This window comes from Rhinatrema bivittatum, chromosome 4 (genome assembly GCF_901001135.1).
Source record: "Rhinatrema bivittatum chromosome 4, aRhiBiv1.1, whole genome shotgun sequence".
NCBI lineage: Eukaryota > Metazoa > Chordata > Amphibia > Gymnophiona > Rhinatrematidae > Rhinatrema > Rhinatrema bivittatum.
Genome location: NC_042618.1, coordinates 461,778,082 through 461,806,017, shown reverse-complemented (window position 1 = coordinate 461,806,017; position 27,936 = coordinate 461,778,082). Strand labels below are relative to the sequence as shown.

Sequence of the window (27,936 nt, the reverse complement as noted above, 5' to 3'; positions counted from 1 at the left end):
GAACTTAATAGCAGGTAATGGACTTCTCCTCCCAAGAACTCATCCAATCCTTTTTTAAACACCGCTATACTGACTGCACTAACCACATCCTCTGGCAACGAATTCCAGAGTTTAATTGTGCGTTGAGTAAAAAAGAACTTTCTCCGATTAGTCTTAAATGTGCCCCATGCTAACTTCATGGAGTGCCCCCTAGTCTTGTTGTATTGCTTGGAGGCAAAATACCAATTTCAATGGCCACCTCCTGCCATTCCTGTCCTCTAGTCTAAATGCATGAAAATGTATCCTTTTCCTGCCATGGACAAATGTAGGCCATCCTTATCATATGGCCTTTTACTGCTCCATACACGGCCCCAGCCTCCCATGTATCCAAAACCATTTTTTACACCATGTATTGACTTTCAGACTCTGCTTCATGGTCTTCATTACTGTAGTGCGGTCTTTTTGGGCCTTCCTGCTGCTGCTGCTACTACTACTATGTGAGCCCTGTAGCTGGCACAAAATGCAGCGGCAGGCGTGGTAGTGGGTGCAGCCAGGTGCCAACGTGTTACAGTAATTTTACAGTCTTTACACTGACTGCCGCTGATGTGTCAGGAAAAGGTTTTAAACTCTTTTTTTAGGTTATCAAGGTGTTACATTCCATTGTTCTGGTGTGCATGAGGCGTGTATTGCCCCTACAAGTTGCTTGAGGTTCCATCAATAAAGTATTCTTGTCTGTATGAGACTAGGGGACAGGTATTTGTGGTGCCTGGCCCTGAATTATGGAACTGCTTGCTTGATGATGTATGAAATTATTCTGAAAAAAAAAAAGTTAAAGGTTTTCTTAAGCAGGCAGTTGGTGGATAGGTTGTAGAGCGGCATAGGTAAGATCATTGTAGGCAGAACTGAATGATAGATCTGGCAGTATTCTAGTTTTGTCTGGCTGTATCGTGTTCTTGACTGTTATTATGTGTGTGAAGTTATACTTTGCTTAGGTTATAAATTTTATAAATAAATAAAATGAGAGACTTGGTGATGTTACTGAATGTGCAACTGTTGGCAGGGTCTTGGGTATACAGTGTCCTTAGGATAAGTTAGCATATAGTTTATTCTGGTGCTTGGGCACAAGGTTTCTGCTTTCACCTGTCTGGGTAGTAAACTGTCTTCTGTCTTGTCCATGATGTCCCCCTAGAATCTTGAGTGAAACAAGGAATAGTATAATACAGTGTACAACTATCTTAAAAGTGGTAGAAGTCATCTAAGGTGTTAGCAATTAAGGGATTAATTGGAAAACCTTTATGTGGTTTGAATATTGCTCCCCCTTCATGCTAGATTCAGTGGCGAGAAATCCCCATGCATGCTTTGCACTTTCTTCAAAGCAGTGAGCAAATTACCCAGGTACAAAAGTATCTGCCTTCCCCTGCCAGCCGGCACTTTCAAAGACAGACTCCATGTGCAGTTTCCTTTTGAAAATTGCCTCTGAGATTTGCAAATTCTTATCTTTTAAAGTAAAAGCAGCTAATAGCACTTTTCATGTAAAGATTGCTTGAATCCCATGCAAGCACATGCCTCTTTACTTCTCCTTTAACCAAGCTCGTGACAAAACGGAGGCATTGTGTGGGACAGGATAACCAGGCAGTACTACAATTGTAATATGTCATTTGTTACTGTTGTAATAAAACATTTGTTGCTATGGCAGAATACACATTTTTTAAATAAAGGCAAAGCAGGTAGATGATGGAGGGTCTGTGGCAACACAGTAAGCTGGGATAACTGGGGAGACTGGGTGGGACAAGAAAGCCTTATCTGCCAGCAGCCACTGCTTCTCTGGCATTTGAGAAGACTTGATTTGGGTTTTAGATTTCTTCATGAATTTTTATATGCATGTCAAAGAGACATATGCCTTTGTGAAGATAGTTGTTGAATTTCAATAAATCTATGTGCAGCACAAATACATAAGTTTGAACAATTTAAAGATTACTTTCATCTTGAATTAACAAATGCCCAAACTGATAGCATAGAGATAGTGCCGTTTTTCCGCCTCGTTATCTGAAACCCAAATAGAAGATAATATGAATTTGACATTTTTGTTATCAGTAGACCAGAGCAGATGCTAACAGAAAATGTCAAATTGCATGTAAGAGTTTAGAAATCATCCCCTGTAGCAACAATAGTTGCATCGGATTATAGTGTAAAATTAGGGGGCAAGTCAGAGGCATGATCTTTCCTTCATCTGATTGGTTGAATATCTTTTAAGGGTTTTGTCCATGGATTTTTTTAAGCAGCATACTAACATCAAGTATTTTTTTGTTGTTGCAGACAATAGTTGAACTTGCAGAAACAGGAAGTCTGGATCTCAGTATATTCTGTAGCACTTGTTTAGTAAGTATATTCGGTTTTTTAATTACTTTTCTAGTCAGTTTACAGCTTGCAAAAGGTCAGCATTGGAGTGTTAAGGATTCTATTCTATTTATCCACTGAGCATGTGCAGTGCCTTAACCATACTCTGGGGAGATCTCTTCTGAAGGGGCAGGAGGGTAATTTAGGCACAGTCAGCCTGTCCTTGGCCTTTCAGCCAAGACTTAAAAAAAAAAAAACTAAGAACCCAACTCTCAAACCTGTCTGTGGTACAGCATTCGTGTGCATAAGTGAACGCATGAGATTAATTAGTATTTTATAAACTGTGCGGTGGGAGCTATTCAGTTTATAAAGTATTGCATATTTCCGCTCCAAAAGTATGCATGTATGTTTCAATAAACATGGACATTTCCAGTGCAAGGAAATGCGTATATTCTGTACCCACTTTATAAACGCATGCACACATTTTACATGCAAAATAATTGACACTATGCGAGTAAACACCTAGAATTAAATGTGGAGGCAGGTATTTTATAAAGTTGAACTTGGACTCGCCAGTTCACCCAGTCCTTCTCCAATTCACCTAGATCCTCTAGCACTTCACCCTGACCTGCCACCCGAAAACTGCAGACGAGAGCCGGCCTTTGGGTAGGATGGGCTGGGCAGTCGCCTGGGGGCACCACCAGCATGGCTGGTCAGTGCACTGCCTGTTTCCTGAGCTGCGGCTCTGCACATTCTGCCTTTCCTAGCGCAGTTACTTCATGTTTCAGACCGGAACAGGAGATAAGAAAGGCAACACTGCAAAAAAAAAAAAACCGCTGATGTCAGCACCAAGAGGCAAGGGGAGGAGACCAGCCGAGTCACCGGCTAAAAGGAAATGTCAACAGCAGATAGGCCCCCCCCACCTTGAAAGCCAGAAAGAGAGGAGAAGGATAAACTAACAGCAATGGCAGCATTCTGGGAGGAGAAGAGGCCTGATCCGGCCTGATTAGCCCAGCACAGCACAATACTTACTGGCCCTCCTGCCTGCAGAGCCTGCACTGAATTGCATGCTTTGGCTTTTACCGGCACTGCATCTGAAGAAAGGACTGCTCACTCTTACACCTAACTCCGTTTTGCCACAATAAGTTCATTATATGCGAAGAATCTCTCTCCCTCTAGTGCGTCCAAGTCATGAAAACAGCATATGCCCATGGTCTAACACCTCTGTCTTTTTTATGATCCAGCTGTGATTCAGGTTCTTCATGAACTTAGCTTTCAGGAGTATACCCAGTAAAATATCCGCTTCTGTGCAGAGATTGTCACTGTACAAAGGGACGTTCTTCCCCATAACAGTTTTATTTCTGTGTTTGAAATACATTGGGGGAAAAAATCCTGACTTAGGGAAAGCTTCATCTGAGAAAATTCATTGTAACCTTTTATTTAAAAAATGCTTCCTTCTCTCGCTTCCCTGTCCAGAGCAGTGAGCATGATTCCATTGTGCAGTATTTGGCTCCCATCCAGCTGCTGTGCTTTGCGTTCAGAAAGCAGGCCATTTCTGAAAGTGAGGTGCAGAAACAGGTCAGGGGCTATAACTGAAGAAAAGAAAAAGCTGTATGAATCAGAGTGAACTCATGGTCTGTCTGTGCCAGAATTAATCAGTGTGAGATGTTTGTGAAATTCACTTAAAATCCATTACATTTTTCTGTAGTTACTCCAGTTCACAAAGATTATCATAGTTGAAAATTGTATATGTGTGTGTGTGTATATACAGTGGTATTCAAAAGTATTCAACTCCTTAAATAGATTTGTGTGGATTACAAATGATGGGCAGATTGTTCCAGACAGTATGTTTATTGCAAACCTGTATGCTCTTAAAGTAAATTTTCAAAGTCACAATTCATTATTTCTCTGCATGTTTTGTAAAATAAAATTAAAAACTGAAAAATGCTGCTTGCATAAATATTCAACCCCTGTGCTGTGAAAGCTCCAAGTTTACACAGATGAAAGATATTGCCCTAACAGTTGGCTTACAATTGGCCTCTAACTGTGAATCATTAAAAAAGGTAAACTTTTCTGGATAAAAGACCCCCTAATTCCAGTACCATTGGTCAGACTGAGAATCTGAAGGAAAGCTGTGAAAATGAAGACCAAAGTGCATTCTAAGGAAATTAAACATAGTTATAGATAGGCATAAGACAGGAACAGGCTACAAAATAATATCCAAGTGCATGGATATCCCAGTGAGCATTGTTGGATCAATTGTAAGGAAATGGAAGCTGCATCATAGCTCCCCGACACTGCCTAGACAAGGCCTTCCCTCTAAACTCAGCATCACAGCAAGGAGGAGACTTGTGAGGGAAGCCACAGAGAGGCCAACAATCACTTTAAAGGAGCTACAGTGTTCAGTGGCTGAGACTGGAGTGGAGGTGCATCAGTCAATCATATCAAGAGCTCTGCATACAACTGGCCTGCATGGGAGGGTGGCTAGAAAGAAGCAATTACTGAGAAAACACACATCAAGGCACAGCTGGAGTTTGCCAGAAAACATCAGAGTGACCCAGCTAAAATGTGGGATAAGGTTTTGGGGTCAGATGAGTCAAAAATGGATCTTTTTGACCAAAATTTAAAATACTATGTGTGGTGCAAACCTAACACTGCCCATTCCTCAGCAAACACCATCCCAACAGTAAAGAATGGGGGTGGCAGCATCGTGTTAGGGGGATGCTTTTCCTCAGCAGGGATGGGGCATCTTGTTAAAATTGAAGAACAGACGGATGGTGCAACATGCAGGCAGATACCGCACGACAACCTGCTTCAGTCTGCTAAAAAACTAAAACTTGGGAAAAGTTCACCTTTTAGCAGAACAATGACCCCAAGCACAAGGCCAAACTAATACAGGACTGACTGAATATAAAGGTGAATGTTCTACAATGGCCAAGTCACAGTCCAGATCTCAATCCAATCGAGAATCTGTGGCACTATTTGAAAATTGCAGTCCATAAATGTCATATAACCAACCTGAACAACCTGGAGCAAATCTGCCAGGAAGAATGGGCAAAAATCACTCCCAAACAGTGTGCAAAGCAGATAGAAACTTATCCCTCAGACTTAAAGCTGTTATTGTAGCAAAAAGTGATTCTACCTAGTACATAAGAACATAAGAAATTGCCATGCTGGGTCAGACCCCAAGGGTCCATCAAGCCCAACATCCTGTTTCCAATATTTATTTATTTAAAAACGTTTCTATACCGTCGCTAAGTTATATATCATCTCAACGGTTTACAAATAGGCACATAGACTAAGGTTAGTAAATCTAGGATATCGTGCATTCTAACAGGTGCCAATAAAGTTCGGTTACAATTTCATAAATAAAATCATTATTTGAGTAATGTTGGTCAAGTCCAGGTATATTATTGCGTTACTATCTCTTTGAGATATTACTTCTTAAATGTAGGATTGAGTAAATTCATTCTCATATGCATTACTCTGTACAATAGTGGCCAATCCAGGCCATAAGAACCTGGCAAGAACCCAACCACCAAGAAGATCCCATGCAACTGATGCAATTAATAGCAGTGGCTATTCCCTAAGTAAACTTGATTAATAGCAGTTAATGGACTTCTCCAAGAAATTATCCAAACCTTTTTTGAACCCAGCTACACTAACTGCACTAACGACATCCTCTGGCAACAAATTCCATAGCTTAATTGTGCATTGAGTGAAAAAGAAATTTCTCCGATTAGTCTTAAATGTGCTACTTGCTAACTTCATGGAATGCCCCCTAGTCCTTCTATTATTCGAAAGTGTAAATAACGGAGTCACATCTACTCGTTCATGACCTCTCATGATCTTCAAGACCTCTATCATATCCCCCCTCAGTCGTCTCTTCTCCAAGCTGAACAGCCCTAACCTCTTCAGCCTTTCCTCATAAGGGAGCTGTTCCATCCCCTTTATCATTTTGGTTGCCCTTCTCTGTACCTTCTCCATCACAACTATATCTTTTTTGAGATGAGGCGACCAGAATTGTATACAGTATTCAAGGTGCTGTCTCACCATGGAGTGATACAGAGGCATTATGATATTTTCTGTTTTATTAACCATTCCCTTCCTAATAATTCCTAACATTCTGTTTGCTTTTTTGACTGCTGCAGTACACTGAGCTGATGATTTCAAAGTATTATCCACTATGATGCCTAGATCTTTTTCCTGGGTGGTAGCTCCTAATATGGAACTGAACATCGTGTAACTACAGCAAGGGTTATTTTTCCCTATATGCAACACTTTGCACTTTTCCATATTAAATTTCATCTGCCATTTGGATGCCCAATCTTCCAGTCTTGCAAAGTCCTCCTGTAATATATCACAATCCGCTTGTGATTTAATTATGCTGAATAATTTTGTATCATCCGCAAATTTTATAACCTCACTTGTTGTATTCCTTTCCAGATCATTTATATATATATATATATAAATAACCAAATATATATTTAAAAGCACTGGTCCAAGTACAGATCGCTGAGGCACTCCACTGTTTACCCTTTTCTACTGAGAAAATTGACCATTTAATCCTACTCTCTGTTTCCTGTCTTTTAATCAGTTTGTAATCCACGAAAGGACATCATCTCCTATCCCATGACTAGTCTGAGGGGGTTGAATACTTATGCAAGCAGCATTTTTCCATTTTTAATTTTATTGTACAAAAAAATGCAGAGAAATAATGATTTGTGATGTTGAAAATGTGCTTTAAGAGCATACTGGTTTGCAATAAACCTGCTGTCTGGAACAATCTGTGTAGGTGTCATTTGTAATCCACACAAATCTACAGACTGTTTAGGGGTCGAATACTTTTGTATATATATACATTGTATATATGTATATATACAAAATATATATAATTTATTTTTAATATGAGTTTCATCAGAGGCGTTTTGAATGGTGACAGTGTACCAGCATCTGAGTCCATTGTCAGGCTAAATTAGTACATTTAATGGGTCTTGGTTGAATATCTCTGCTTACACTCCAGGAAATTAAAATATTTGCTGGTCTCATTTTGGACCATTTCTGGTGCTCTAGGTCTGATGGGTATAGTGTTGATTATTATTCATGCTTTGATCTCAAGTAATTTCTGTTGCAGACAGTTCATGGTATTGTTGCAGTTACTTCTTTTCCTGCTAGTCAAGGTTTTCTTTAGTTTTTCAACTAAATAGTTTTAAAACTATTCAAATAAAGAGTAAAAATAATTAACAGGAGGAAATCATAGGAATGAAGCCATATTTATATTAGTGATAGCAGAAAGAACATGGTCATCTTTTCACAAGTAATATTATCCTTGACTGATAAACTTTAAATTATGTAACTGTTCATATAACTATTGTCTCTTTCTTCATGTTGATCATTAAAGCAGAATTTCAGCTTAGAAAGAAAAACCAGCTCGAATGTTATGGTTTTGGTGGTAGTGAGAGAGAGAAAAATTACTTCTTAGCATAAATTATTTTCCTCTATATGCCTTTCATTGCTAGGCTGCTAGTTTGAATCCTATATTTGGGTTGAAATTGAGAACCTATACAACATGGAGGGTCAATTGGAGAAACAAATAATAATTGCCAAAGTAGTTTTAAACCTCCCATTTAAAAATATATACATATATTTATATAGAAGTATATATATTGTGAAGAACAGAAAGCAGGAGGACCCATCTCCTCCCAGAGTTTACGCTCTCTGATGGCCATTTCTTCAAGTTGTGTGGCTGGAGGAAACCCTGCTGCCTCAGTGAGGATGAGCTCCAAAAGCCACCGACTGACCTTGTGTGATCCTTTGCTTCTTAGCGTCTGGAGGGATAGTACAGAGTGAGATTAGCTGGTGCCATTTTTGAAATGTCTGGCAGTGGCAGATTGGTGTGTGTGGGGGGAGGGGGTTTGGAGTTTAATCTAAAAAAATTTAACTTCCTTTTAAAGATGAAGTCAATTTTAACAAATTAGCAGGTAGATTTTTAAAGGGCCATGCATGCGCCTGTAAACGTGCTTGTGTCACCGCGCGTATGTTTGCAGCTCTACACGCATATCTTACGCACGCTCGGAGAGAGAGAGATAGCGAGAGATCCTCTTTATAAGGCTCAGCCTGAACTCAATATATGGACCATTGCTAAGGGGTGATTGATTCGAGGTGAGTTTTTGGGTGGTGGGTTGGGGTTAGGGGGGTAGTGTTACAGACACATTCAGAGGTATTCATTGTGAAAATTGACATCAGTAAAGAATTATAGTCCTTATAAGTGATAAAAAGGAGTTGATTTCTACAATGCAGCTAGCAGAGACTGCAGTGTACAAATCAACTCCTCTTGTTAGAATTTTCATCGCTTATAAGGTCTAAAATAAAGGGTATGACACATTCTACAATTCATCAACTTATTAAAAGTTTTCAAACTGGGGCCCATGTTAGGTTCCATATTAGGAGTTACCACCCAGGAAAAAGATCTGGGTATTATAGTTGATATTACATTGAAATCGGCTCAGTGTGCTGCGGCGGTCCAGAAAGCAAACAGAATGTTAGGAATTGTTAGGAAGGGAATGGTTAATAAAACGGAAAATGTCATAATGCCTCAGTATCGCTCCATGGTGAGACCGCATCTTGAATACTGTTTACAATTCTGGTCGCCACATCTCAAAAAAGATATAGTTGCGATGGTCACCCTTCTCTGTACCAGAGAAGGGTGACCAAAATAAGGGGCATGGAATAGCTGCTCTATGAGGAAAGGCTGAAGAGGTTAGGACTGTTCAGCTTGGAGAAGAGACAGCTGAGGAAAGGATATGATAGAGGTCTACAAATCATGAAAGGATTTGAACAGGTTAATGAGAAACGGTTATTTACTCTTTTGGATAAGTTAGCAAATAGCACATTTAAAATGAATCATAGAAAATTATTTTTCACTTAAGTTTTGGAATTTGTTGCCAGCGGATGTGGTTTAGGCAGTTAGTGTAGCTGGGTTTAAAAAAGGTTTGGATAAGTTCCTGGAGAAGCCATAAACTTCTGTTAATCAGTAAGTAATAACCACTGCTTGTTGCCGGCATTAGTAGCATGGGATCTATTTAATGTTTGGATACTTGTGACTTGGATTGGCTACTGTTGGAGACTGGAATCTGCGCTTGATGGACCCTTGGTCTGATCCAGTATGGAATATCTTATGTTCTATATGTTCTTATGACTCGAGGACCAGGTAAACCAATATGTGGCTCTGCTGTCTCCTCCAAGTGCAATACCTGTCACTTTTTCCAGCACTGTATCTTACCCTCCCTAAACAATTCACTACTTCTATATTTCAATGGGGGAGTTCTTCTGGACCCCAACTTTGATCATCCAACAAGAAAGCAGAAAATAATGTGTCTGGGTTTCACCAGTTACTAATAATTGCCATTGATTTTCTAACTGGGGATAGTAGGAGGAGTTTTGTTTTTTTGGAATTCCTCCCATTGCTGTAACCCCACCTTTTTGGGGGGGGGTATGTAATCTCCTGGAGCATGCTCGGTGCTTTAGTGGGAAGGAGATTCTGAAGAGTTGGTGAGGAGAGCAGCTGGAGATCCCCAAGGATCTCAAGCAAGTTGTGGGACGAGTAGGAGATCCCCCCTTGGACTTCAGCTTAGGAGAAACATTCCTTCAGGATTTCAGTCACAGTTGAGAAGTTTGGATCCCCTTGGGATTTTTGAGGAAGAATAGTGGAGTTGAGGCTTCACAGAGTCTAAAGAGAAGATTTACCACTACTTTTTGGGTGGGCCTTTGCTCATCACTCTTCATATTTAGATACTGATGGACTTCTGAATAAGATTTTTGGACTTTAAACTTGACCATTCTGAAGGGAAGGGCATACCCCTGGTATCCAAAAGGATTGAGGCAAGGTTCTTGTTTCCTGAGCAACCTGAAGAAGCAAGGGTAAGGAGAAACTGTGATATTTTTGAGACAAGAAGTTAAGGGTCTAACTCCTGTTGAGAATTTTCCAGTTGAGAAAGAAGTTTGAGTCCGACCAAAGTAGAGTTTCAGATGTTTTTTGTACTTGGGAACACTTACCCTGGAGTTTTTGTATTTGGGGATTTTCTTCTGCCTTGTTATTGACTTTATGCTGGAACCCCCTTCCAGTTACCCAAATCTACAAGGTGAGAACATTTTCTCCATGGATAATGATGCAAGGGAAGTGAGAAGAGAACTAACACTCGAGATGGACAAATTGACCATAATATTCATTGCCATCATATTTCTGATGCGGGTTTTGGTTTGTGGTATTGTGGCCTGCATCATCCTTTTTAAGTTACGGTAAAGATTTTCATTTGAACGTCTGTTACAGGCACAAGTGTGTTTTTTCCTACCAGTTCACCCCTTTTTGCCTTACTAGGGGATAGAAGGACCTCTTTGTTCCTCGGGGTTTCTTCCTAATTGTTCTGATTTTTGCTTCCCTACTATTGTTCCTCACCATTTGGCACCTCCTGGAGAGTTTTGAATTTAATTGTGAAGTTATCACAGAGGTGGTGAGAGACAGTTACCATGACCTCATCAATATAAAAATAAAAAAAACCCTGGTAATTGTTTTTCATTGGCACCTTTAAAAGCAGTATTAACAGAGGGGTCAAAGGGCAAATGCAACCAGAACCTGAATTACCCCTTCTCATTTCTAGAGGTGGTCCCTCCAGAGCAAGATTGAAATACACTGGCAGGGCAGGATGGGGACGTTTGTAATGACATTAAAATACAAGGACCACCTATGATTGATTTACTACTGAGATATCAGAGAGCAAGGCAAGAGCAGGCTCATTTATATTCTCACCTTGACTTTATGGCTTTCTGCCCTAAGACACTGTGAGACTCTTATAATAATAATAATAATAAGGGCATCCTTTGGAACCATGAGTAGATAAGTGAATGAACCACAGAAACAGCAGTGTTCAGAATAATTGTCATATACAAGGTACAGACAGTGGCTAGAAAAAATAAGTCAAGATATCCTTGAACTGTCAGAAGTAGGCAACCATTTAAAAGTAGAAACATTTTCTGTCCCTCTTTCTGTCTCTGTAAATAGCATACCTTAGCTTTTTTAGTTGAAGCTTGATTATTGTTCATAGAAACAGATGTACTAATGTGGGAAATATATTTAATACATCTGAATTCACATCAGTGTTGCTAAATTTTACTGTTTTGTCATCTTATAAATTTCTCTTAATAGATCAGAAAGCCAGTGAGATCCAAGCATTGTGGCGTATGCAATCGATGTATAGCAAAATTTGATCACCACTGTCCATGGGTGGGTAACTGTGTAGGTAAGTGTAAGAGGTGCTGACAGCTAACAGTTGATTAGTCTGAGTTTTAGCTAATTGGCAGAGTGAGGTAGTGGATTCTCAACATGAAATGCGTCATTTGTAATTGGAGTAGCATCTCCCAACCCTGTTCAAGTAGCAGCACCATTATTCTGATTGCTCTCTCTTGCCCTGCCATTTTGCATTTTGTCTCCCCCTCCCAATTTCCCAAAATATTTAAAGCAGGTCTTGGTGACTAACCATCCTTTTATTTTCATCTGTGGTGAATAGGCTCCATTAAACCATGTTATTTCTGGATTATTCCTACTGTCTACCAAGAAAAATGAAACTTTGCTTACAAATCTCACATTTCAATATGTGAGCTATACTCAGACCTCCAGTTCAAACTGCCAAGGTGTGATAAAAGCACTGTTAACTTGAATTTCTAAATTAAAAGCAAACCAACAATGTTGTTGAGAAGAGATAATACAGATGATCCATTCATCAGGCTAATGGGATATTTCCTTTCTGTTGCCTTTCATTTATGATTTAATAATACATTTACTTATATATTGGTTTTATATACCGTCGTTTGGAAATACCATCACAACGGTTTACAAATTTGGAGCATAGTCATAAAAGATTAGGATAAAAGAATAAATAAAATCAGAGATTACAACTTACTTCATAATAAGGATAGAAAGAAAGGAGAGAAGCTTCGTAAATAAAACATTCCCCTGCGCCGTAGGACTCATATGCAGTAAATACTTCATAGAAAATTAATCTGAATCCTGGTAAGCCTTTGTAAACAGCCATGCCTTTAAGCCTTTTTGAAATAATTTTAAATTGGGTTGTAGGAGGAATACAGACGGGAGAGCGTTCCAAATTTTAGGGCCGGCTAGTGATAGAGCTCTTGCTCTGACCTGGCTGAGGTGAGCTGACCGAACTGAGGGGATAGATAAGAGGCCTTTGCTTGCAGATCTAAGGTTCCATTGAGGAATATGTAGACGCATGGCGGCATTTAACCAGTCTGTCTGTCCACCATAAATAATTTTCTGTAATAAACATAATATTTTGAAATCAATCTGGTATTTGATTTGGAAGCCAATGGAGGGATATTAAAACAGGCATTTATATGGTCAAATTTCTTTTTTTCCTGTCAGGATTCTAGCGGCTGCGTTCTGTAAGGTTTGTAAGGAACGGAGAGTAGAAGAAGGAAGACCAAGTAAAAGGGAGTTGCAAGAATCAGTGTTAGAGAAAATCAGTAATTGTAATGCAGTTCTGAAATCATGTTGAGTTAGAAGCGGATTTAGTCGTATTCCTTAACCCTAAGATTAATCACTAATGACCCCATAACCCAAAAACTCAAATGCTTTATTCAAAAGCCTGTTTTATGAATTCATTGTTTAATTTTTATTTCTCTTCTCAGTAAACATGTGCAAGAAATTTACACTACGCAGCCTTCAACTGGTTTGTAGACTTCCTCGGGATTAATGATCTTCTCCTTATTTTTAGGAGCTGGCAATCATCGTTATTTCATGGGATACCTCTTCTTCTTGCTCTGTATGATCTGCTGGATGATCTATGGGTGCATCTCTTGTAAGTGGTCCTAGGTGTATTTTGAGGTATTTCCTAAAGCTGTAGGGCATGCAGGTCATGTGTTTGAAAGATTAGCTGCATGCCTTGGCTGGTGTTGATTAGATGTTTTAAGCCCTCTACAATGTGCATTAATCCATGTAAAAGCTTGGCATGAGGTGTCTGGTTACCATTATCAAGTGACGAGCGAACAGAATAAAGCTAAAAACTGGGATAGGCTGTATGGTGGGAGTTAGGGAGATTACTCCATTAGTGCCAGAAATCAAAAGCTCTTCCATAGTATGCTGTGTTTAAAATTGATTCTTTAAAGAGGATGTTGTCATGCTCTGCAAATCTGTGTGAAAATAAGGCCTATTGCATCTTTTTTTTTGTATCTGTTCTAGATTGGGGAATCCACTGCGAGACCAGCTACACAAAAGATGGTATTTGGACATACATTACCCAGATTGCCACCTGTTCCCCTTGGATGTTCTGGATGTTTTTAAACAGTGTATTTCACTTTATGTGGGTGGCTGTGTTACTTATGTGTCAGATGTACCAGGTAGGAGACTTCTTATTCTTCCACTATATATACCTCTGGGAGTTAGAAATCCCCTTCCACAAGCTGTAACATCTTGCATTAGATCAGCATAGGAATTATCCCGAGATAATATTGTACACGAGTGTTTGAGACCAGATAAGTTTCTGTCCTTTGGGTCTTGTTTTCTGCTGTAACCCAGGCCGGGTTGCAGCCATTTCCTACCACTGCATGTCCAGATCACAAATCGTTGTTAGGAAGGTGGCACACGTGCTCTGTATGTCATCTGGTTACTCTAGTACTAAGCCTGGAACTGTTGTATACCTGCCGCCTTGCCACAGGAGGCGATAACCCTACTTTGGCAGTGTTCTTATCTGAGTTCATAGTTACACGGTGATTATACTGCTATTCTGTTTACTCTTTTAGTCATTACCGCTAAATGTATTATTTTATCCACTGTATTCCTTTAGAACTTAGTTCTACCCCTACCTCACATTCGGACTTCCTCCTTGAGAACTAATGAATGTGATAATTTTGGCTGTCGAAATGTAATTCATTGATTTTTTTTTTACCTGAGAGGTAATGCAGTAAAGAGTATCACTTTAGTACATTTCTTCTGATGGGGCAAAAAGAGCCCTTAGGGAGGTAATTTTCAAAGGAGTTATGCACACAAATGTAACATACTATCATAGCAATTTTCAAAAGCCATTTACACAAGTAAAGTGTCCTTACGTGAGTAAATCCTGTGGACAATTTAGTGACATATATTGAAGCAATTTTCAAAAGCTCACTCACTTGAGTAAAGTACATTTACTGAAATAAAACCCAGTTTTACTCATGTAAATGCTTTTTAAAATCAGGCCCTAAGTGCGCAAGGGCCTACACACAGAAAGACCTGAAACAAAGCACAGATACTGATGCAATCATCAGTGAGCCAGCGAGGTGCAAGCTCTAGCATTATCTTTCTACCCTTACACCTTGTAAGCGATTGTCAAGGAGAAAGCATCTGGGTAGTACCCACAGGCCTTGCTCTTGCTATATCTGCAGGAAAAGCTGCAAGTGCATTTGTAAACTGAAATATATGGTCATGCTTTCCCTCTCCCAACCCAAACAGGCTTCCTGGAACACCCTTTCTTTCAGTGGCTAAATATAATTGAATTTTGAAATGACATGACTGTATTTATCCACTGTATCTGGGGCAGTTCTCTAACCCAGTACTTCTAGGCGTAGGGTGATGAGATATTGAGATCCCTTTGAATATTGACTTCGTAATGTCAATGTGTGTGGGGATGGATTCCGAAATCCCCTTTATTTTTACTGCATTAAAAATAAAAACTGGTGAAATATTTTCAGTTTTCTCTTTGCATAGTGCTGTATATGTTTCCTGAAACATGCATGCATTAAAAAGAGACATAATGTTCCCTAATGTTATTCTTTGGCAGATATCCTGTTTGGGCATTACTACAAATGAAAGAATGAATGCAAGGAGATACAAGCACTTTAAAGTCACAGCAACTTCTATTGAGAGCCCATTCAAGTAAGTTTACTTGGGGGGAATCAAACTGAACACTCCTCAGGGTGCTATACAAAAGAATAAGATCTTTAGTTCCAGACAGGTACAAACACCTCCTAACTATTAATTGTATATACTGTGAAACTGGTAACATTAGAGCAGTGTTTCTCAACCCTCTCTTGGAGGCACACCTAACCAGATGAGGTTTCAAGATATCTGAAATGAATTTGTCTTAGATTGATTTGCATACATTGGAGACCCAATCCTTTCTCATGCCTATTCATCGTGACAATCCCTAAAAACCCAACTGGATAGGGTTCCCTCCTGGAAGAGGGTTGGGAAATGCTGTATTAGAAAAATGTCCTCTCATATTGTGAGGTGGTTTCATGACATTACAGATTGATTGTGACGGATCTCAGAAATCAAAGTGTATGAGCACACTTTAATTAGCAGTTCTGGTGTAGAAATCAGCATTAGCTCGAGAAATAAGGAGGTCTGTTGATACATTTGTGTGTTGGTGGAACAAGTATCCAACTCCAGTCCTTGGTTTTCAGAAAACCCCTAATGAGAGAGAGATTTGCATGCGCAAAACCTCAGTTGCATGCGGATTTCTCTCATGTATATTCATTAGGGATATCCTGAAAACCTGATTAGTTGGAGGTCGTCAAGTACTAGAACTGGATAGTTGTAGAAACACCTAGGGGTCGATGCAATACAGTGTGCTCAGCCGAGCACACTGTATAACCCGCAGTCGGACGCGAGTTGAATAGGCACTAATCAGTTCCCTAATGCAATAAGGGGATTAGTACCTATGCCTCCAAAATACATGAATATAAGCTCAACCCCAAAGCTCTATTCTTCTATGTTGCAGATCTCACTAAATCATCCCCACCCTTCATCTGACACCGAAGCCAGTATTAAAAGGGAAGAACTCGCCTTCTTTTTCCACAATAAAATAGCGAACATCCTCCTCAGATTCCCTGTCACTTCCCATCCCATCCCCCCACTCCCAATCATCGCCAAGGCTAACCTTGACTCCCTCGACCTTACCTCGTCCAAGGAAATTGAATCTATTCTTAAAAAGATCAAACCAGCATCCCACCCTACGGACACCATCCCCACCAAAGCACTGCTGACCATTCCTAATACCATCGCCAAACCCCTAGCAGACATCATCAACTGCTCCCTCTCTTCTGGCACAGTCTCAGACACCCTTAAGCATGCAGTTGTCAAAGCCCTTCTCAAAAAACCGTCACTTGACCCCAATGACCCAGCCAATTACCATCCCATATCTAACCTTCCTTTTATCGCTAAAATCATGGAAAAGGTGGTCAACTCCCAACTCATGGATTACCTAGACAGCAACAACATTCTTCACCCATCTCAACGTGGTTTTTGTAAGCACTTCAACACGGAAACCCTCTTACTCACCCTCACTGACTCCCTCCTCAAAGGCCTAGATCAAGGTCACTGCTACATTCTTGCCCTCCTCAACATCTCATCAGCGTTTGACACAATAAGCCACAACCTCCTCCTCTCTTGCCTATCTGACATTGGCATTTCAGGCTCAGCCCTCCTTTGGTTTAAATCCTATCTGCCAATAGACTATTCTCTGTCAAAATAGGCAACTCCGAATCCACACACTTCTGCCTCACCAAGGTGTGCCTCAAGGCTCCTCCCTCTCCTCCACCCTATTTAATATATACCTCACTCCCCTTTGTCAGCTCCTGTCCGACCTCAGCCTCAAATTATACATCTACACAGACTATGTTCAAATCATCATACTAATACAAGAATCCATCTCCAATTCACTAAAATTCTGGGAGAAATGTCTCACTTCCATAAACACCCTTCTCACAAATCTCCATCTCGCCCTTAATACCACTAAGACTGAACTTCTCTTTATATCCAACCAACAAATTCCCAAGTGACCCGGCATACAGTACTATCTCCTCACAGCCCTTCGTACGAGATCTTGGTGTTCTGATTGACCAGCAACTAAACCTGAAAAACACATCAAAACCATCCTAAAGGAAGGCTTCTATAAGCTCAAAAACCCTTACTCCACACCCATGATTTCCTCACCGTCATACAGGCGACCCTCTCAACTAAAATGGACTACTGCAACTCCCTTTTTCTAGGCCTCCCCTACTCTACCATAAAACTGCTACAAATGCTGCAGAACGCTGTTGCTAGAATCCTTACTAATACCCTCAAATCCGACCACATAACCCCCATCCTTAAAGATCTCCATTGGCTCCCGATACCCTCACGCATCCTCTACAAAACCCTTACCATTATTCATAAATCCATCTATAATCACAACTCCAACTGGCTTGACGAGCCTCTCCGTTTCATCCCCTCCAACCGCCCCACCAGAGCAACCCTGAAAGGTACTCTCCACATCCCATTACTTAAAAATGCAACCTCACCTCCACCAGGGATCGAGCTCTTTCCTTGCAAGCCCCACCCGTTGGAACTCACTACCTAAGGATCTCCGCCTCGAGCCTTGCTCCATCAAATTCAAGAAAAAGCTAAAGACCAGGCTCTTCAAACAGGCAAACCCAGATTAGGTCCCCTGCGCACTAATCCCATCGCTTCATTACTGCCTCTAAGTCATTAATTGTTACATTCTTTAAGTTAACGTTTCTCTCCAGTTAAATTCTCCAGTTCCTCTCTCCTTTTCTTTCCCTTGATTTCTGGTTTAATTGCAGTCCCCCTCCCCTTCCCTGCTCTCTACTTTCTACCTGCAGTTCGATGTAAACCGTTATGATGTAACCACTAATATCAGTATAACAAAGTTTCTAAATAAATAAAAATAAATAAATATTCAACGCGTGTCCAACACGGAGTGAACCTAATAGCGCTCATCACATGCAAATGCATGTGAATGAGGCTTTTAGGCATTCACTCCGATGCAAAAAAAAAAAGTGCATCTCGTTGCGAGTGCGATATTAAGTAGGAGGAAAACCTTAAACGTCTTAAAAAAAAAAAAACAAAAAAAAACCCCACCTAACCAGCAGACGGCTGAGTTAGTAAAAGTGATCGCGTTCTCGTTAGCAAGGAGGTGCTAGGGACGCGCCCCTCTTGGGGGCGCATTAAGAAAGCGGGCGCTGACTGTTCAGCGCCCGCTTTCTACGCGCATTTATTGCATCGGCCCCTTAGGTTTTGTCTAGTTGCTTAGGATGGGAGGGGAGGGGTAGGTGAATGCCCATTGACACTAGCAAAACATGATTTAAAACTGACCTGCAGTGTTTCAGTTTGCAGTTAAGCAATGGAACAAAGGAGGTATTCCCTGTACGTACCCAGATTAGTCCAGACTCCTGGGTTTGCCTCCCCTCCAGCAGATGGAGACAGAGAAAGTTTTACTGACCCTGACACTTAAGCTGAGATGCCACCTGCAGTCCCTCAGTATTTCTCTGTCTCCAGCAGATGGTGGAAGTCAAAGCCTGTAGTCTGACTGAAAAAAAAAAAAGACGGCTCTGTGTTTGGCAGCACTTCTTGCCTCCCAGGGGGTTGCTAGGTCCTGGTGGGATCATCCCCCTCTTGTCTTCGAGGCACACGAGCAGGGGGTCGGGGACCTTTCTACCGCCCACTCTCCCTTCTGGCCGGGCATGGCTGACACCCAGGGGATCCAGGTCACTTGCCCTGAGGGACCAGTAGAGCCACAGACACTTCTCAGGGAAGTTTTTTTATTTGTTTCCTCTGCGCTGGCTTAAAGTTTACAAAAAAAAAAGTCGCAGAGGCAAGTTTCTATTCAGCAGTGGGGAGTTCCTGCGCGGCAGGGTTTCTCCCGTCTGGGGGTTGCTGTCTCTTCTGGCAGCCTCGGTGCTTGCCCGTACCGGTGTTTGTTTTTCTCTTTGTCCCGGTGCTGTACTTTATTTCTCCTGCCGACCCCGATCCCGCATGGTGCGGCCTGCGGGGACGCGCAAGCACGTCTTTCCCATGATGGCCTTTGTGCATGCTGCCTCCCTGGGGGGGGAGGGGGGGACCAATCTAGGGGCACGATCGGGTATCGGGCGAGCCAGTGCTGCAAGCCTAGGAGGCTAGTTTCAACGCAGCAGGCTCTAGAGGCTCTGAGCGGGAACGGCAGCCATTTTGGCCACATTTGATGCAGCAGCATGATCCGCAGAGGGGGCTAGGGATCTCCCCCCCTCCCCCCGTGGTTAGGGCTCCAGGGGAGGGCTTGAGCCTGATGAGGCACCAGTAGGGAGTGAGGAAGACCCTGGGGGGGTCCTCTGATTCGTCGTCCTCCTTCTCTTCCGATTTTGTTTTACTGTTATATAAGGCCTATAAGATGCGTAAATCGGTTCATCGCAAGGCAGCAAAGGAGCTTCCAGGGACGCACCTCAAGAAGGCCAGGGCTGATCTTGGGGCCCTGAGGCTCTGCCAGGCTCTTAGGGGCCTCGTCTCCCCACACAGGCGTGGATTCCTCTCCGGACCCCTCGGATACGGAGGTTCACTAGTGTCTGGGTCCTCAGGATGTGGCCCCAGCTGTGGGTGACCAAGATCCGGATCGGCAGTCTGCCCAAAGAACGGCAGTCGAAGGGGATGATTCCAAAGTGGTCTGTTTGTTCCACAAGGAGGAGTTGTCTCCTCATACCAGCGGTCCTTGATGAGCTGGGCCTTGATATCCCTCAGGAGGTTTCCAAGTTGGGAGCTGTGGATCCCGGACATGGTTGGCCTCCAGGGTCCCACTTGATCTTTTCCTTTCCATTCTTTGGTCAGCACTATCCTGTTCAAGGGAGTGAGATACCCTAGACACAGTTTTGAAGGTCAGCAGAGCTATGGATAGGTTATATCCGTTGTCTGAAGATGCGCTGCACATTCTCAAGGTCTCAAAAGTCGATGTCTCGGTCTCGGCGGTCACTAAGAAGATGACCATTCCAGTTACGGGAGCTGCAGCTCTGAAGGATCTTCAGGACAGGAAGCTGGAAGTTCATCTCAGGAAGATCTTCGAGGTGTCTGCTCTTGGGGCCCGAGCAGCTATGTGCAGCAGTTTCATGCTAAGTGCGGGGCTGCGCTGGGTGCAGCAGTTGCAAATGCACAAATATTTGTCTGATGCTGAGGTTCTTCAAGCTGAGTGGTTGGAAGCCGTGATGGCCTACAGTGCGGATGCATTGTATGATCTTCTCAGAACCTCTTCCAGGACCATGATATCAGCAGTCTCGGCCAGGTGGCTCCTCTGGCTGAGGAATTGGTCGGCCGATGTTTCTTCCAAATCTCAACTGGGGTCGTTAACCTTCAAAGGGAAGTTATTCTTTGGTAAAGACCTGGAAGAGATGATCCAGTCCCTTGTTGAGAACAAGGTTCACAAGTTGTCAGAGGATAAGCCGAAGGGAGAGTTCCTTCCCTTCTCGCCCTCGTTTCAAGGGGAGTCGCAGATTTCGGGCACCCAGGCCTTCCGATTCCACTCAGTGACAGTTCTCGGTCAGACAATAGTCATGGAGTCAGTCCTTTTGGCAGCGGCAGCCCAGCCGAGATTGCTCTTCACAGGGAACGGCTGTGCCAAACCCTCCCAATGATGCCAGGCTGGTCCACTCCTTGGTCCCAGTGATAGGAGGCCAATTTGGGCTTGTTTTACAAGGAGTGGACTAAGATCACGTCTGACCAGTAGGTCTTAAGTGTGAAAAAACTAGGCTATGCTTTAGAATTTCTCGGCCTCTAAGGGACAGCTTCTTAATTTCCCCATGCTCTTACCACGAGAAGCAAGTAGCAGTAAGAGACACCGTTTCTCATTTGCGCAAGCTAGGAGTCATTGTCCCGGTTCCTCTGGCGGAACAAGAAACAGGTTGCTATTCCATCTACTTCATCGTTTCCAAAAAGGAATCTATTAGTTCGGCGTATATATGTCAGCGGCGTTTGGTTCCAGAGGATCTCCAGGAGCATTCTATTCATTCTCAGTCGGCATCCTGGGCCGAGTGTCAGCTGGTTTCTCCACAGGAGATCTGCAGAGCGGCTTCTTGGAAGTTGCTGCACACTTTCGCCAGACATTATCGTCTGGATTTCCAGGCCCCAGGGACCAAGGGTTTTGGTGAAAGTGTGCTTCGAGCGGGACTCTCACAGTCCCACCCCGTTTAGGGAAGTTTTGGTACATCCCAGGAGTCTGGATTGATCTGGGTACATACAGGGAAAGGAAAATTAGTTCTTACCTGCTAATTTTTGATCCTGTAGTACCATGGATCAGTCCAGAGTCCCGCCCTCTGGAGGATTTGGGTAGTTTGGGAGAGTCCGCTCGATTTCTCTTTTCTGTTTGCTGTCTGAAGAATGGCAGAGGTTCCGTTAGTCCTACACGATTCCTTTTTTTTCTAGTGTGGGGGCAGTTTCATTTTTGAGGGGTTTTTTCTTCTCCCCCTGTTCATTCGGGGGGAGCCTAGTTGATTTGTTTGATTACTTTTCAGGCTTGGGTAAAGATTAATACTGAGGGACTGCAGGGTAGCACCTCAGCTTAAGTGTCAGTAAAACTTTCTCTGTCTCCATCTGCTGGAGGGGAGGCAAAACCCAGGAGTCTGGACTGATCCATGGTACTACAGGAACGAAAATTAGCAGGTAAGAACCAATTTTCCTTTTTCCCTTTTAAAGTTCAGAAAAGCTAGAAACAGAGGCTGATAATTTGATCACACTGCTACTACCACTTAATCCTTTAGCACTTCTAGACACACACAGTGGTCTTTAGTGAGTTAGCCAAAAAGAAAATGTTTTTTGTTTTTTTGTAATAAATACTGAGACGTGAGAAATGACTAAAGATTTGGGAATAATGATTTTTTTTGTTTTAGTTTTATTGTATGAAATGTTTAAAACCTTTCTCCATAAATTGCAGCTGCCTTTGAGAGTGATTGCATTCTTTTAACAGGTTAAATACTGAGTTTCATGTATAGACTATTGGGTTAAATGTGGTAGAGAAAAGCCATTTATTGTTGCATTATAGAAACACAGTTAAATTGTTGTCTCTCCCCTTTTTCCCTCAAGCTTCTCCTTTCCTTTTGCTTTCATGTTCGATAGGGATCTTCTTAAGCCCTTTACTGTTTCTTAGCTGCCTGCCTTGCCAAGAAATGGTTATCCATCATAGTAGGAGACCCAAAACAGCATAGAACCCTCGTTCATATCTTCACCCACTATCTTTGAAACCCCCCCTCCCTTCCCCAGCCAGGATACCTGAATGGCTGTAGGGAAACCTTGCTGGCTTGTGGGCTCAGTACCCCCTCTTTGGCTGGCAGGACCCAACATGGTGGAGCCATTCATCTCCCTCCCTTGAGCCAGAGCACACCATTTCTGCGAGGTGCTCTGGTCCAGCCAACTCCAGCAGACTAAGAATCCAAACCTGGATTCCTCTGCTACACTGTTGGCCCAACCAGCCGCCATTTATTCAGTTGTTCCTTCCTCTAAGTCAGGCAATAGATCCTATTGCTAGCATTCCTCCAGACGTTACACAGGTATTATGGTGGAATGACTCTCTCTGTTTTTGTTCTTAATTGCTGAAGGACTGTTATGATGCCTAGTAATAATAACACTTTCATTTTTCCTTTTGCCTAGCCATGGATGTATAAGAAATATTATAGACTTCTTTGAATTCAGATGCTGTGGCCTCTTTCGCCCTGTTATTGTGGACTGGACAAGGCAGTATACGATAGAATACGACCAGACATCAGGAACTGGCTACCAGCTGGTGTAGCAGGGGGCATCGCCGTCCTGTGCGTGCGCACAGATCAAAGTTGAGCGGTGCCAGACGTTCGCGCTCTCACTCCACCCCACGCCCCTTGAACTGTAGCATGCTGTGTGTGCAGGGCGAACAATGACTTTTATGGCACCTTCTCTTGGTCGGGATCTTGTGAATGAAACGGACAGAGCAAACTGCCAGTGCTGAGAAGGGAAAACAAAGAGGGATGATTTGGAACAGCTGAACTGCATTGGATGTATGTGTGTGTGTGAGGTTTATTTTATTTTTATTTTTAACACCATTCACAGCGGAGCATGACAGTATTGGCATAATGAAATATATGTTATGCTGAAAGGAAATTCGACTCCCTGCTTCCCCCATCCCAGTCCAAATAATTCCATTGGAATGAAAAGTATCTATGGTGCAGTCAGGCTTGCATAAGATTTACTTACTGTGTTATTCTATTCCTATGATGTGGTCTTACACAGATGGACTTTAAGCTTATGTTCATTTAAACTGGGTATTTAAATACTGTGATCAAAGATCATGTGATTTTTTTTTTTTTTTAATAGGGATCCACTGTAATATGTTAAGTTGATACGGTTAATGTTGACGACAAAATGTTGCCTGCGGTTTTATGGCTATCTGCTGTTTCTTGTCATCTGGTTCTGTAAACTAATTCTAATAACCATGTTCTAGAGGCTCTGTAGTCCAAAATACACAGCTACATGGACACATAAGTTCTGTTTTTGAACTTAATGCCCTGGTGAAAAGTTTTTAATGATTTCAAAATAGCTTACCAGTGTGCTAACGTAGAAGCAGGTGGGGGTGTGGATTGGCTGTCTTGAAGTGATGATTTCAACGATTTTTGGAAATGATGGTATCCAAGCACTGGAAGTAACCCAGTCTAATAATCCTGGAGCTGGAGGGGGGTGGAGATAAGTTGCACGGGTGGAACCAAAGATGTGAAATTTTGAATGCAAAATGTCACAATTACATAGAGGTGCATTCCTTAACCCTTTCATGGCAAAATATTAATTGTGAAGTATCTGTTTGTTGGGAGCTGGTTAGTGCACTAATTTAGGAGAAGTCTTGGGAACTGGTCAAGGCTGTTCCCTCTCACTGACCCTGCGAGTTGGGCAAATCACCTTTTTTTTTTTTTTTTTCCTCTGTACCTCTGGGACCCAGTTGAAAACAAGGCATCAGTTTAATCTGGTGAGCAAATGCGTTATTGAATTATGTACATATAACTGAAACTGGTTATTTGGCATAGACAGAGCACAATGGCTTTCCAGCGCTGTTAGCCTCCTGTTACTACAGTGGTAATCAGAACTTGGAAATCTTGTTGACAATGCATTGGCTTCACTAGCTGAGAAACCACCTTTCACACTATAAATAAGGTAGCAGGGTAACTGCATTCCGGTGGTATTTCATTACGGAATGTGATGCACTGATTATATTCTGTTATAGCTTTTTCTTGTGCGCATGGTGAGTTCTCCACTGCCACCTTAAATATTGTTTCCTGAGCGACTGAGACTTGTTGAGTTCACTGATGTGCTGCGGCAATGTAGTGGGTCAAAATACCAGTGAGGAAACATCCCTCCCTCCTTCCCTTTAAAAGCAGATCCTAGAGTCCTGTGTAAAGAATGTGTATCTGTACATAACTAATTCAGACCGTTTTCTCTTTGTGAGTGTGTGTGTCTAGTGTACCTAAGGCTGCTCCTTTCATTTTAATCCAACCAAAAAATGTAGGACGATATATCTGAGCTTCTTGTGATGTCTACTGCCTATCGGCATTATATCTTGCAAGATCACTGCATGTGTGAGGCTTGGGAAAATTAACTTTTGCTGTAATGAACAGCATTACAGGTATTAAGGCAATCTCGTCGTATTCCCGCCCTTGGCCTTCATAAGAGGAGCAGTAACACTGTAAATAATTGATGTTCGGTGTTTTGCAATTATACCTTTTTCCCCCCCCCCCCCCCCCCCCCCAGTTTGTGTCTGATTAGGGCAACACCCTCCTAGTTTGCAAGTACCAGACCTATAAAAGTGCAACTTTGCTATACATGAATGTTTTAATATTGAAAAATGTCAACTTCATCTTTGGCATTATTTTTTGGGGGGCGAGTTTTGACGTGATGGTATGGGGCTGTTAAAAAAAAAAAAAAAAAAAGCCTGTTATTTCATCACTTCTGAATTCAAACAGAATTAAATCATTAACCATAACTAAGAGAGTTTATAGCTCTTTAGATTTTAAGAAATAAAGTATGGGAAAAAATATTGAAAGCTCTTGAGCTATTCTTAAATTATTTTATCATTTCACAACTTTCTTAATAAAAAAATGAAAAAGAAAAAAAGTCAGCATTAGCACTGAAAGTCTGTTCTTATTTGGGCAGCTGATGTCACATCGGTCCTGAGCAGTTCAAAGAAAACTTTTACACATTTCATGTTGTCAAAAGACCAAACATATTCAGTGGAATGCCCTATGTTCTACTCAATTTAAAACTGGCTGCCCCCGTACCAGCTATAATGCATTTGCAGGCTTTCAGAGGTGGTCTTAATACAGCAGAGGCAGTCAGGGTCAGAAAACAGCATTGTTTTAGGTATGTCTGGACAATATTCTGGAGTTTGGGGGTAAAGAACATCGCTCATATAATCTGTTGAGGTGATCCTTTGGTCTTTTAAACCAGTCGCTGGAGAGATGGTGAGCCAGAGATTTAAGCTCATGATTGAACAAAAGGATGTGTCAGCCAGGGAGCATCACTTTTAAAATTGGGTAAAACAGACCGAGTGAAAGTCCAATCAATTTATCCCAACAGCAGGGAAAGAGAGTACATGGCAAATCTTTGTCTCAGCCTTTATCATGTGTTGCTTCTTTGCAAGCATTTGTTACTCATCCTTGTTTGATTGGAATTTTAACAGTGTCACTACATTTTAAGCATATGGATATCTTTTATATTTTATTTATAATTGTGCCAAGTATTATTTTACTGCTGTCAAAGATCTTGATGTACTTACATTGTGAACAAAAAAAAACTGTAAATGTTTAATAAATTAGCTTTCCTTACACAAATGAAATCAGATTTTTGTAAGTTATGAATTGCATAAACGATTAAAATATTTCTTTTGTCTTTCAATAACGACTATGAACTATTTCAGCCGTGATGTGATTAAGCTCTTCATCTTAACCAGTGGTGCTAAAACACAGTAAGCAGAGGGTTTGTACACAGCATAGCTGGCAGTGCAGACTTCTTGTAGCTTTAGTGGTCTTGAAGGAAACCGGTCTCGTTGCAGGTTGAGATGTCTTTTATTGAAGCACCAATGGAATTATCCAAAGACCATGATGTACGTGAGCGTTCCCGACCACATCGGCACCTTCTTTAGTCAGTTTTTGGAAGGAATTCTTCAGTATCCCACACGCAGTTCAGCCAGGCCTGAGAACCTGCTTCAGAGTTTAGCTCTGGGTTGCTTTCATCCATGCTGCAGAAAGACGCAGTCTTGGCTAACTGAGCCCAGAATGAAACTTTTGACTCCCTGCTGCAAAGAGGAGCCTGAGAGGAGGAGGATGTGAAGATCTCCAGGGAGTCAGATTTTGAATCCTTGGAGATCGCACCAAGCCTCAAATGTTTGTGTACTTCATGGTCTCTGGAAGGCTTCACAACCTGAAAAGAATAACTGTTAGTATACTTAGGATAATAAAACAAGTGTGAATCCATTGATAAAATATTCCCCTTGTTATTCTGGCTGCAGTGTTTTAGTAGATTTGTGCTCCGTCAGAATTGTGTGACCTGGGTAACACTATTAATGGTCTATCGGAGGTGCTGGTATTAATCACACAGAAAAATATAAACACAACATTTTTCCTGTTAGATCAATAAACACTAAATATGGAAAATTAATACCAGGTACTGAAATAGATTGCTTTTCTTCTGTAAGTTGAACTTAGAATGTCTCCAATTTAATAAATAATTAAGAATGTGTTCTTGTGGTAGTGTTGGCTACTTTTTCTTAATTACACTCAGCAGTACGTACATGTGGTGTCACAACTGTGGTGATGGGTGCATGTTTTGCTCCAAAGAGATGTGAAATTGAAAGGAATAAAATGTTTCAATAAAAAAGGAGAGACGTGGGAACAGAAGGTGACAAACCAAGAAACACTGAAGAATTTTTCAAGGAGTGTTGCTTTAAATGCAGATCTAGTATTGATGGAAGTAACAGCGGAAGAGCTAGAGTGGGAGGACTGGCAAGCAAAATCACTGCCTTATCTCTGCCCCACTTGTTGACCTACCTGCCTTTGATCTTTTAAGGTCAACATGGATTTGCCAAAATTCTTTCTTGGATTGGCCAAGGTGTCTACGGAGCTATTCAACATCAGTTGGGAGGGAATTCATGGCTCACACTGCAATTCAAAATACAACCCATGTTGTTGAGGCATATCTTCCCACTTAAACTGCAGAGAGGCCTTTAGGAGCTTCATTTAAGCCTCCGCTGAGGTTGCTGTTTGCCTTAGTGATGATGCACGCACTAAATCTATAAATATTGGTAAAGGTGTGATGTGCCATGTTAAAAATGATTTTTTACCTGACGCCTTTCAAGTTATGCACTGTGGCCTGAATTCACTCAAATTCATTTTAGCCACACTAGGTGAAGAGAAACAAAAAGCCAAGTCATATCGAGGGTTTCGCAGTAGGAGCTTAAGAAAGCTCTTCTTAATCATTGCTTCCGATGGTGATGAGCTGCTTTTGAATAGCCTGAAAACCCAACTAGCTGTGCTGTCACCAGGATCGGATTGGAAAGACTTGCGCCATTACCTCCTCTTTCACTTTTATTTCTAGGCCTCTCTTTATCCTAGGACACGGTTTTTCTAAATTAGGTAGGCAAACATTATGTGCTGACACTGACTTTCAACTTAAAACTAGTCTTCTTCTTTGGAAATAAGAATATTAACGTCTTTGTCCTGTTCTCGTTTTAATCAGTGTCAGTTCTGGCCCCAGCTCTCTACTGTGGACTTGTCTAGTTGGCTTCTCCTTTCCATCCTTCACAGCTTCACTGCATGTGTTGACTC

General features: G+C 41.7%; 1 protein-coding gene across 1 annotated transcript in view; it reads left to right on the top strand.

Moving 5' to 3' along the window:
- Positions 1-25,074, top strand: part of ZDHHC17 (zinc finger DHHC-type containing 17) — a 156,784-nt gene extending 131,710 nt beyond the window's left edge. Inside the window, exons 12-17 of the mRNA XM_029597144.1 lie at positions 2,296-2,358; positions 11,519-11,612; positions 13,104-13,187; positions 13,568-13,725; positions 15,144-15,238; positions 22,748-25,074. Coding sequence (XP_029453004.1) covers positions 2,296-2,358; positions 11,519-11,612; positions 13,104-13,187; positions 13,568-13,725; positions 15,144-15,238; positions 22,748-22,886 — 633 coding nt within the window. The 3' untranslated portion in view covers positions 22,887-25,074. The remainder of the gene's footprint in view (positions 1-2,295; positions 2,359-11,518; positions 11,613-13,103; positions 13,188-13,567; positions 13,726-15,143; positions 15,239-22,747) is intronic.
- Positions 25,075-27,936: the final 2,862 nt, after the last annotated feature.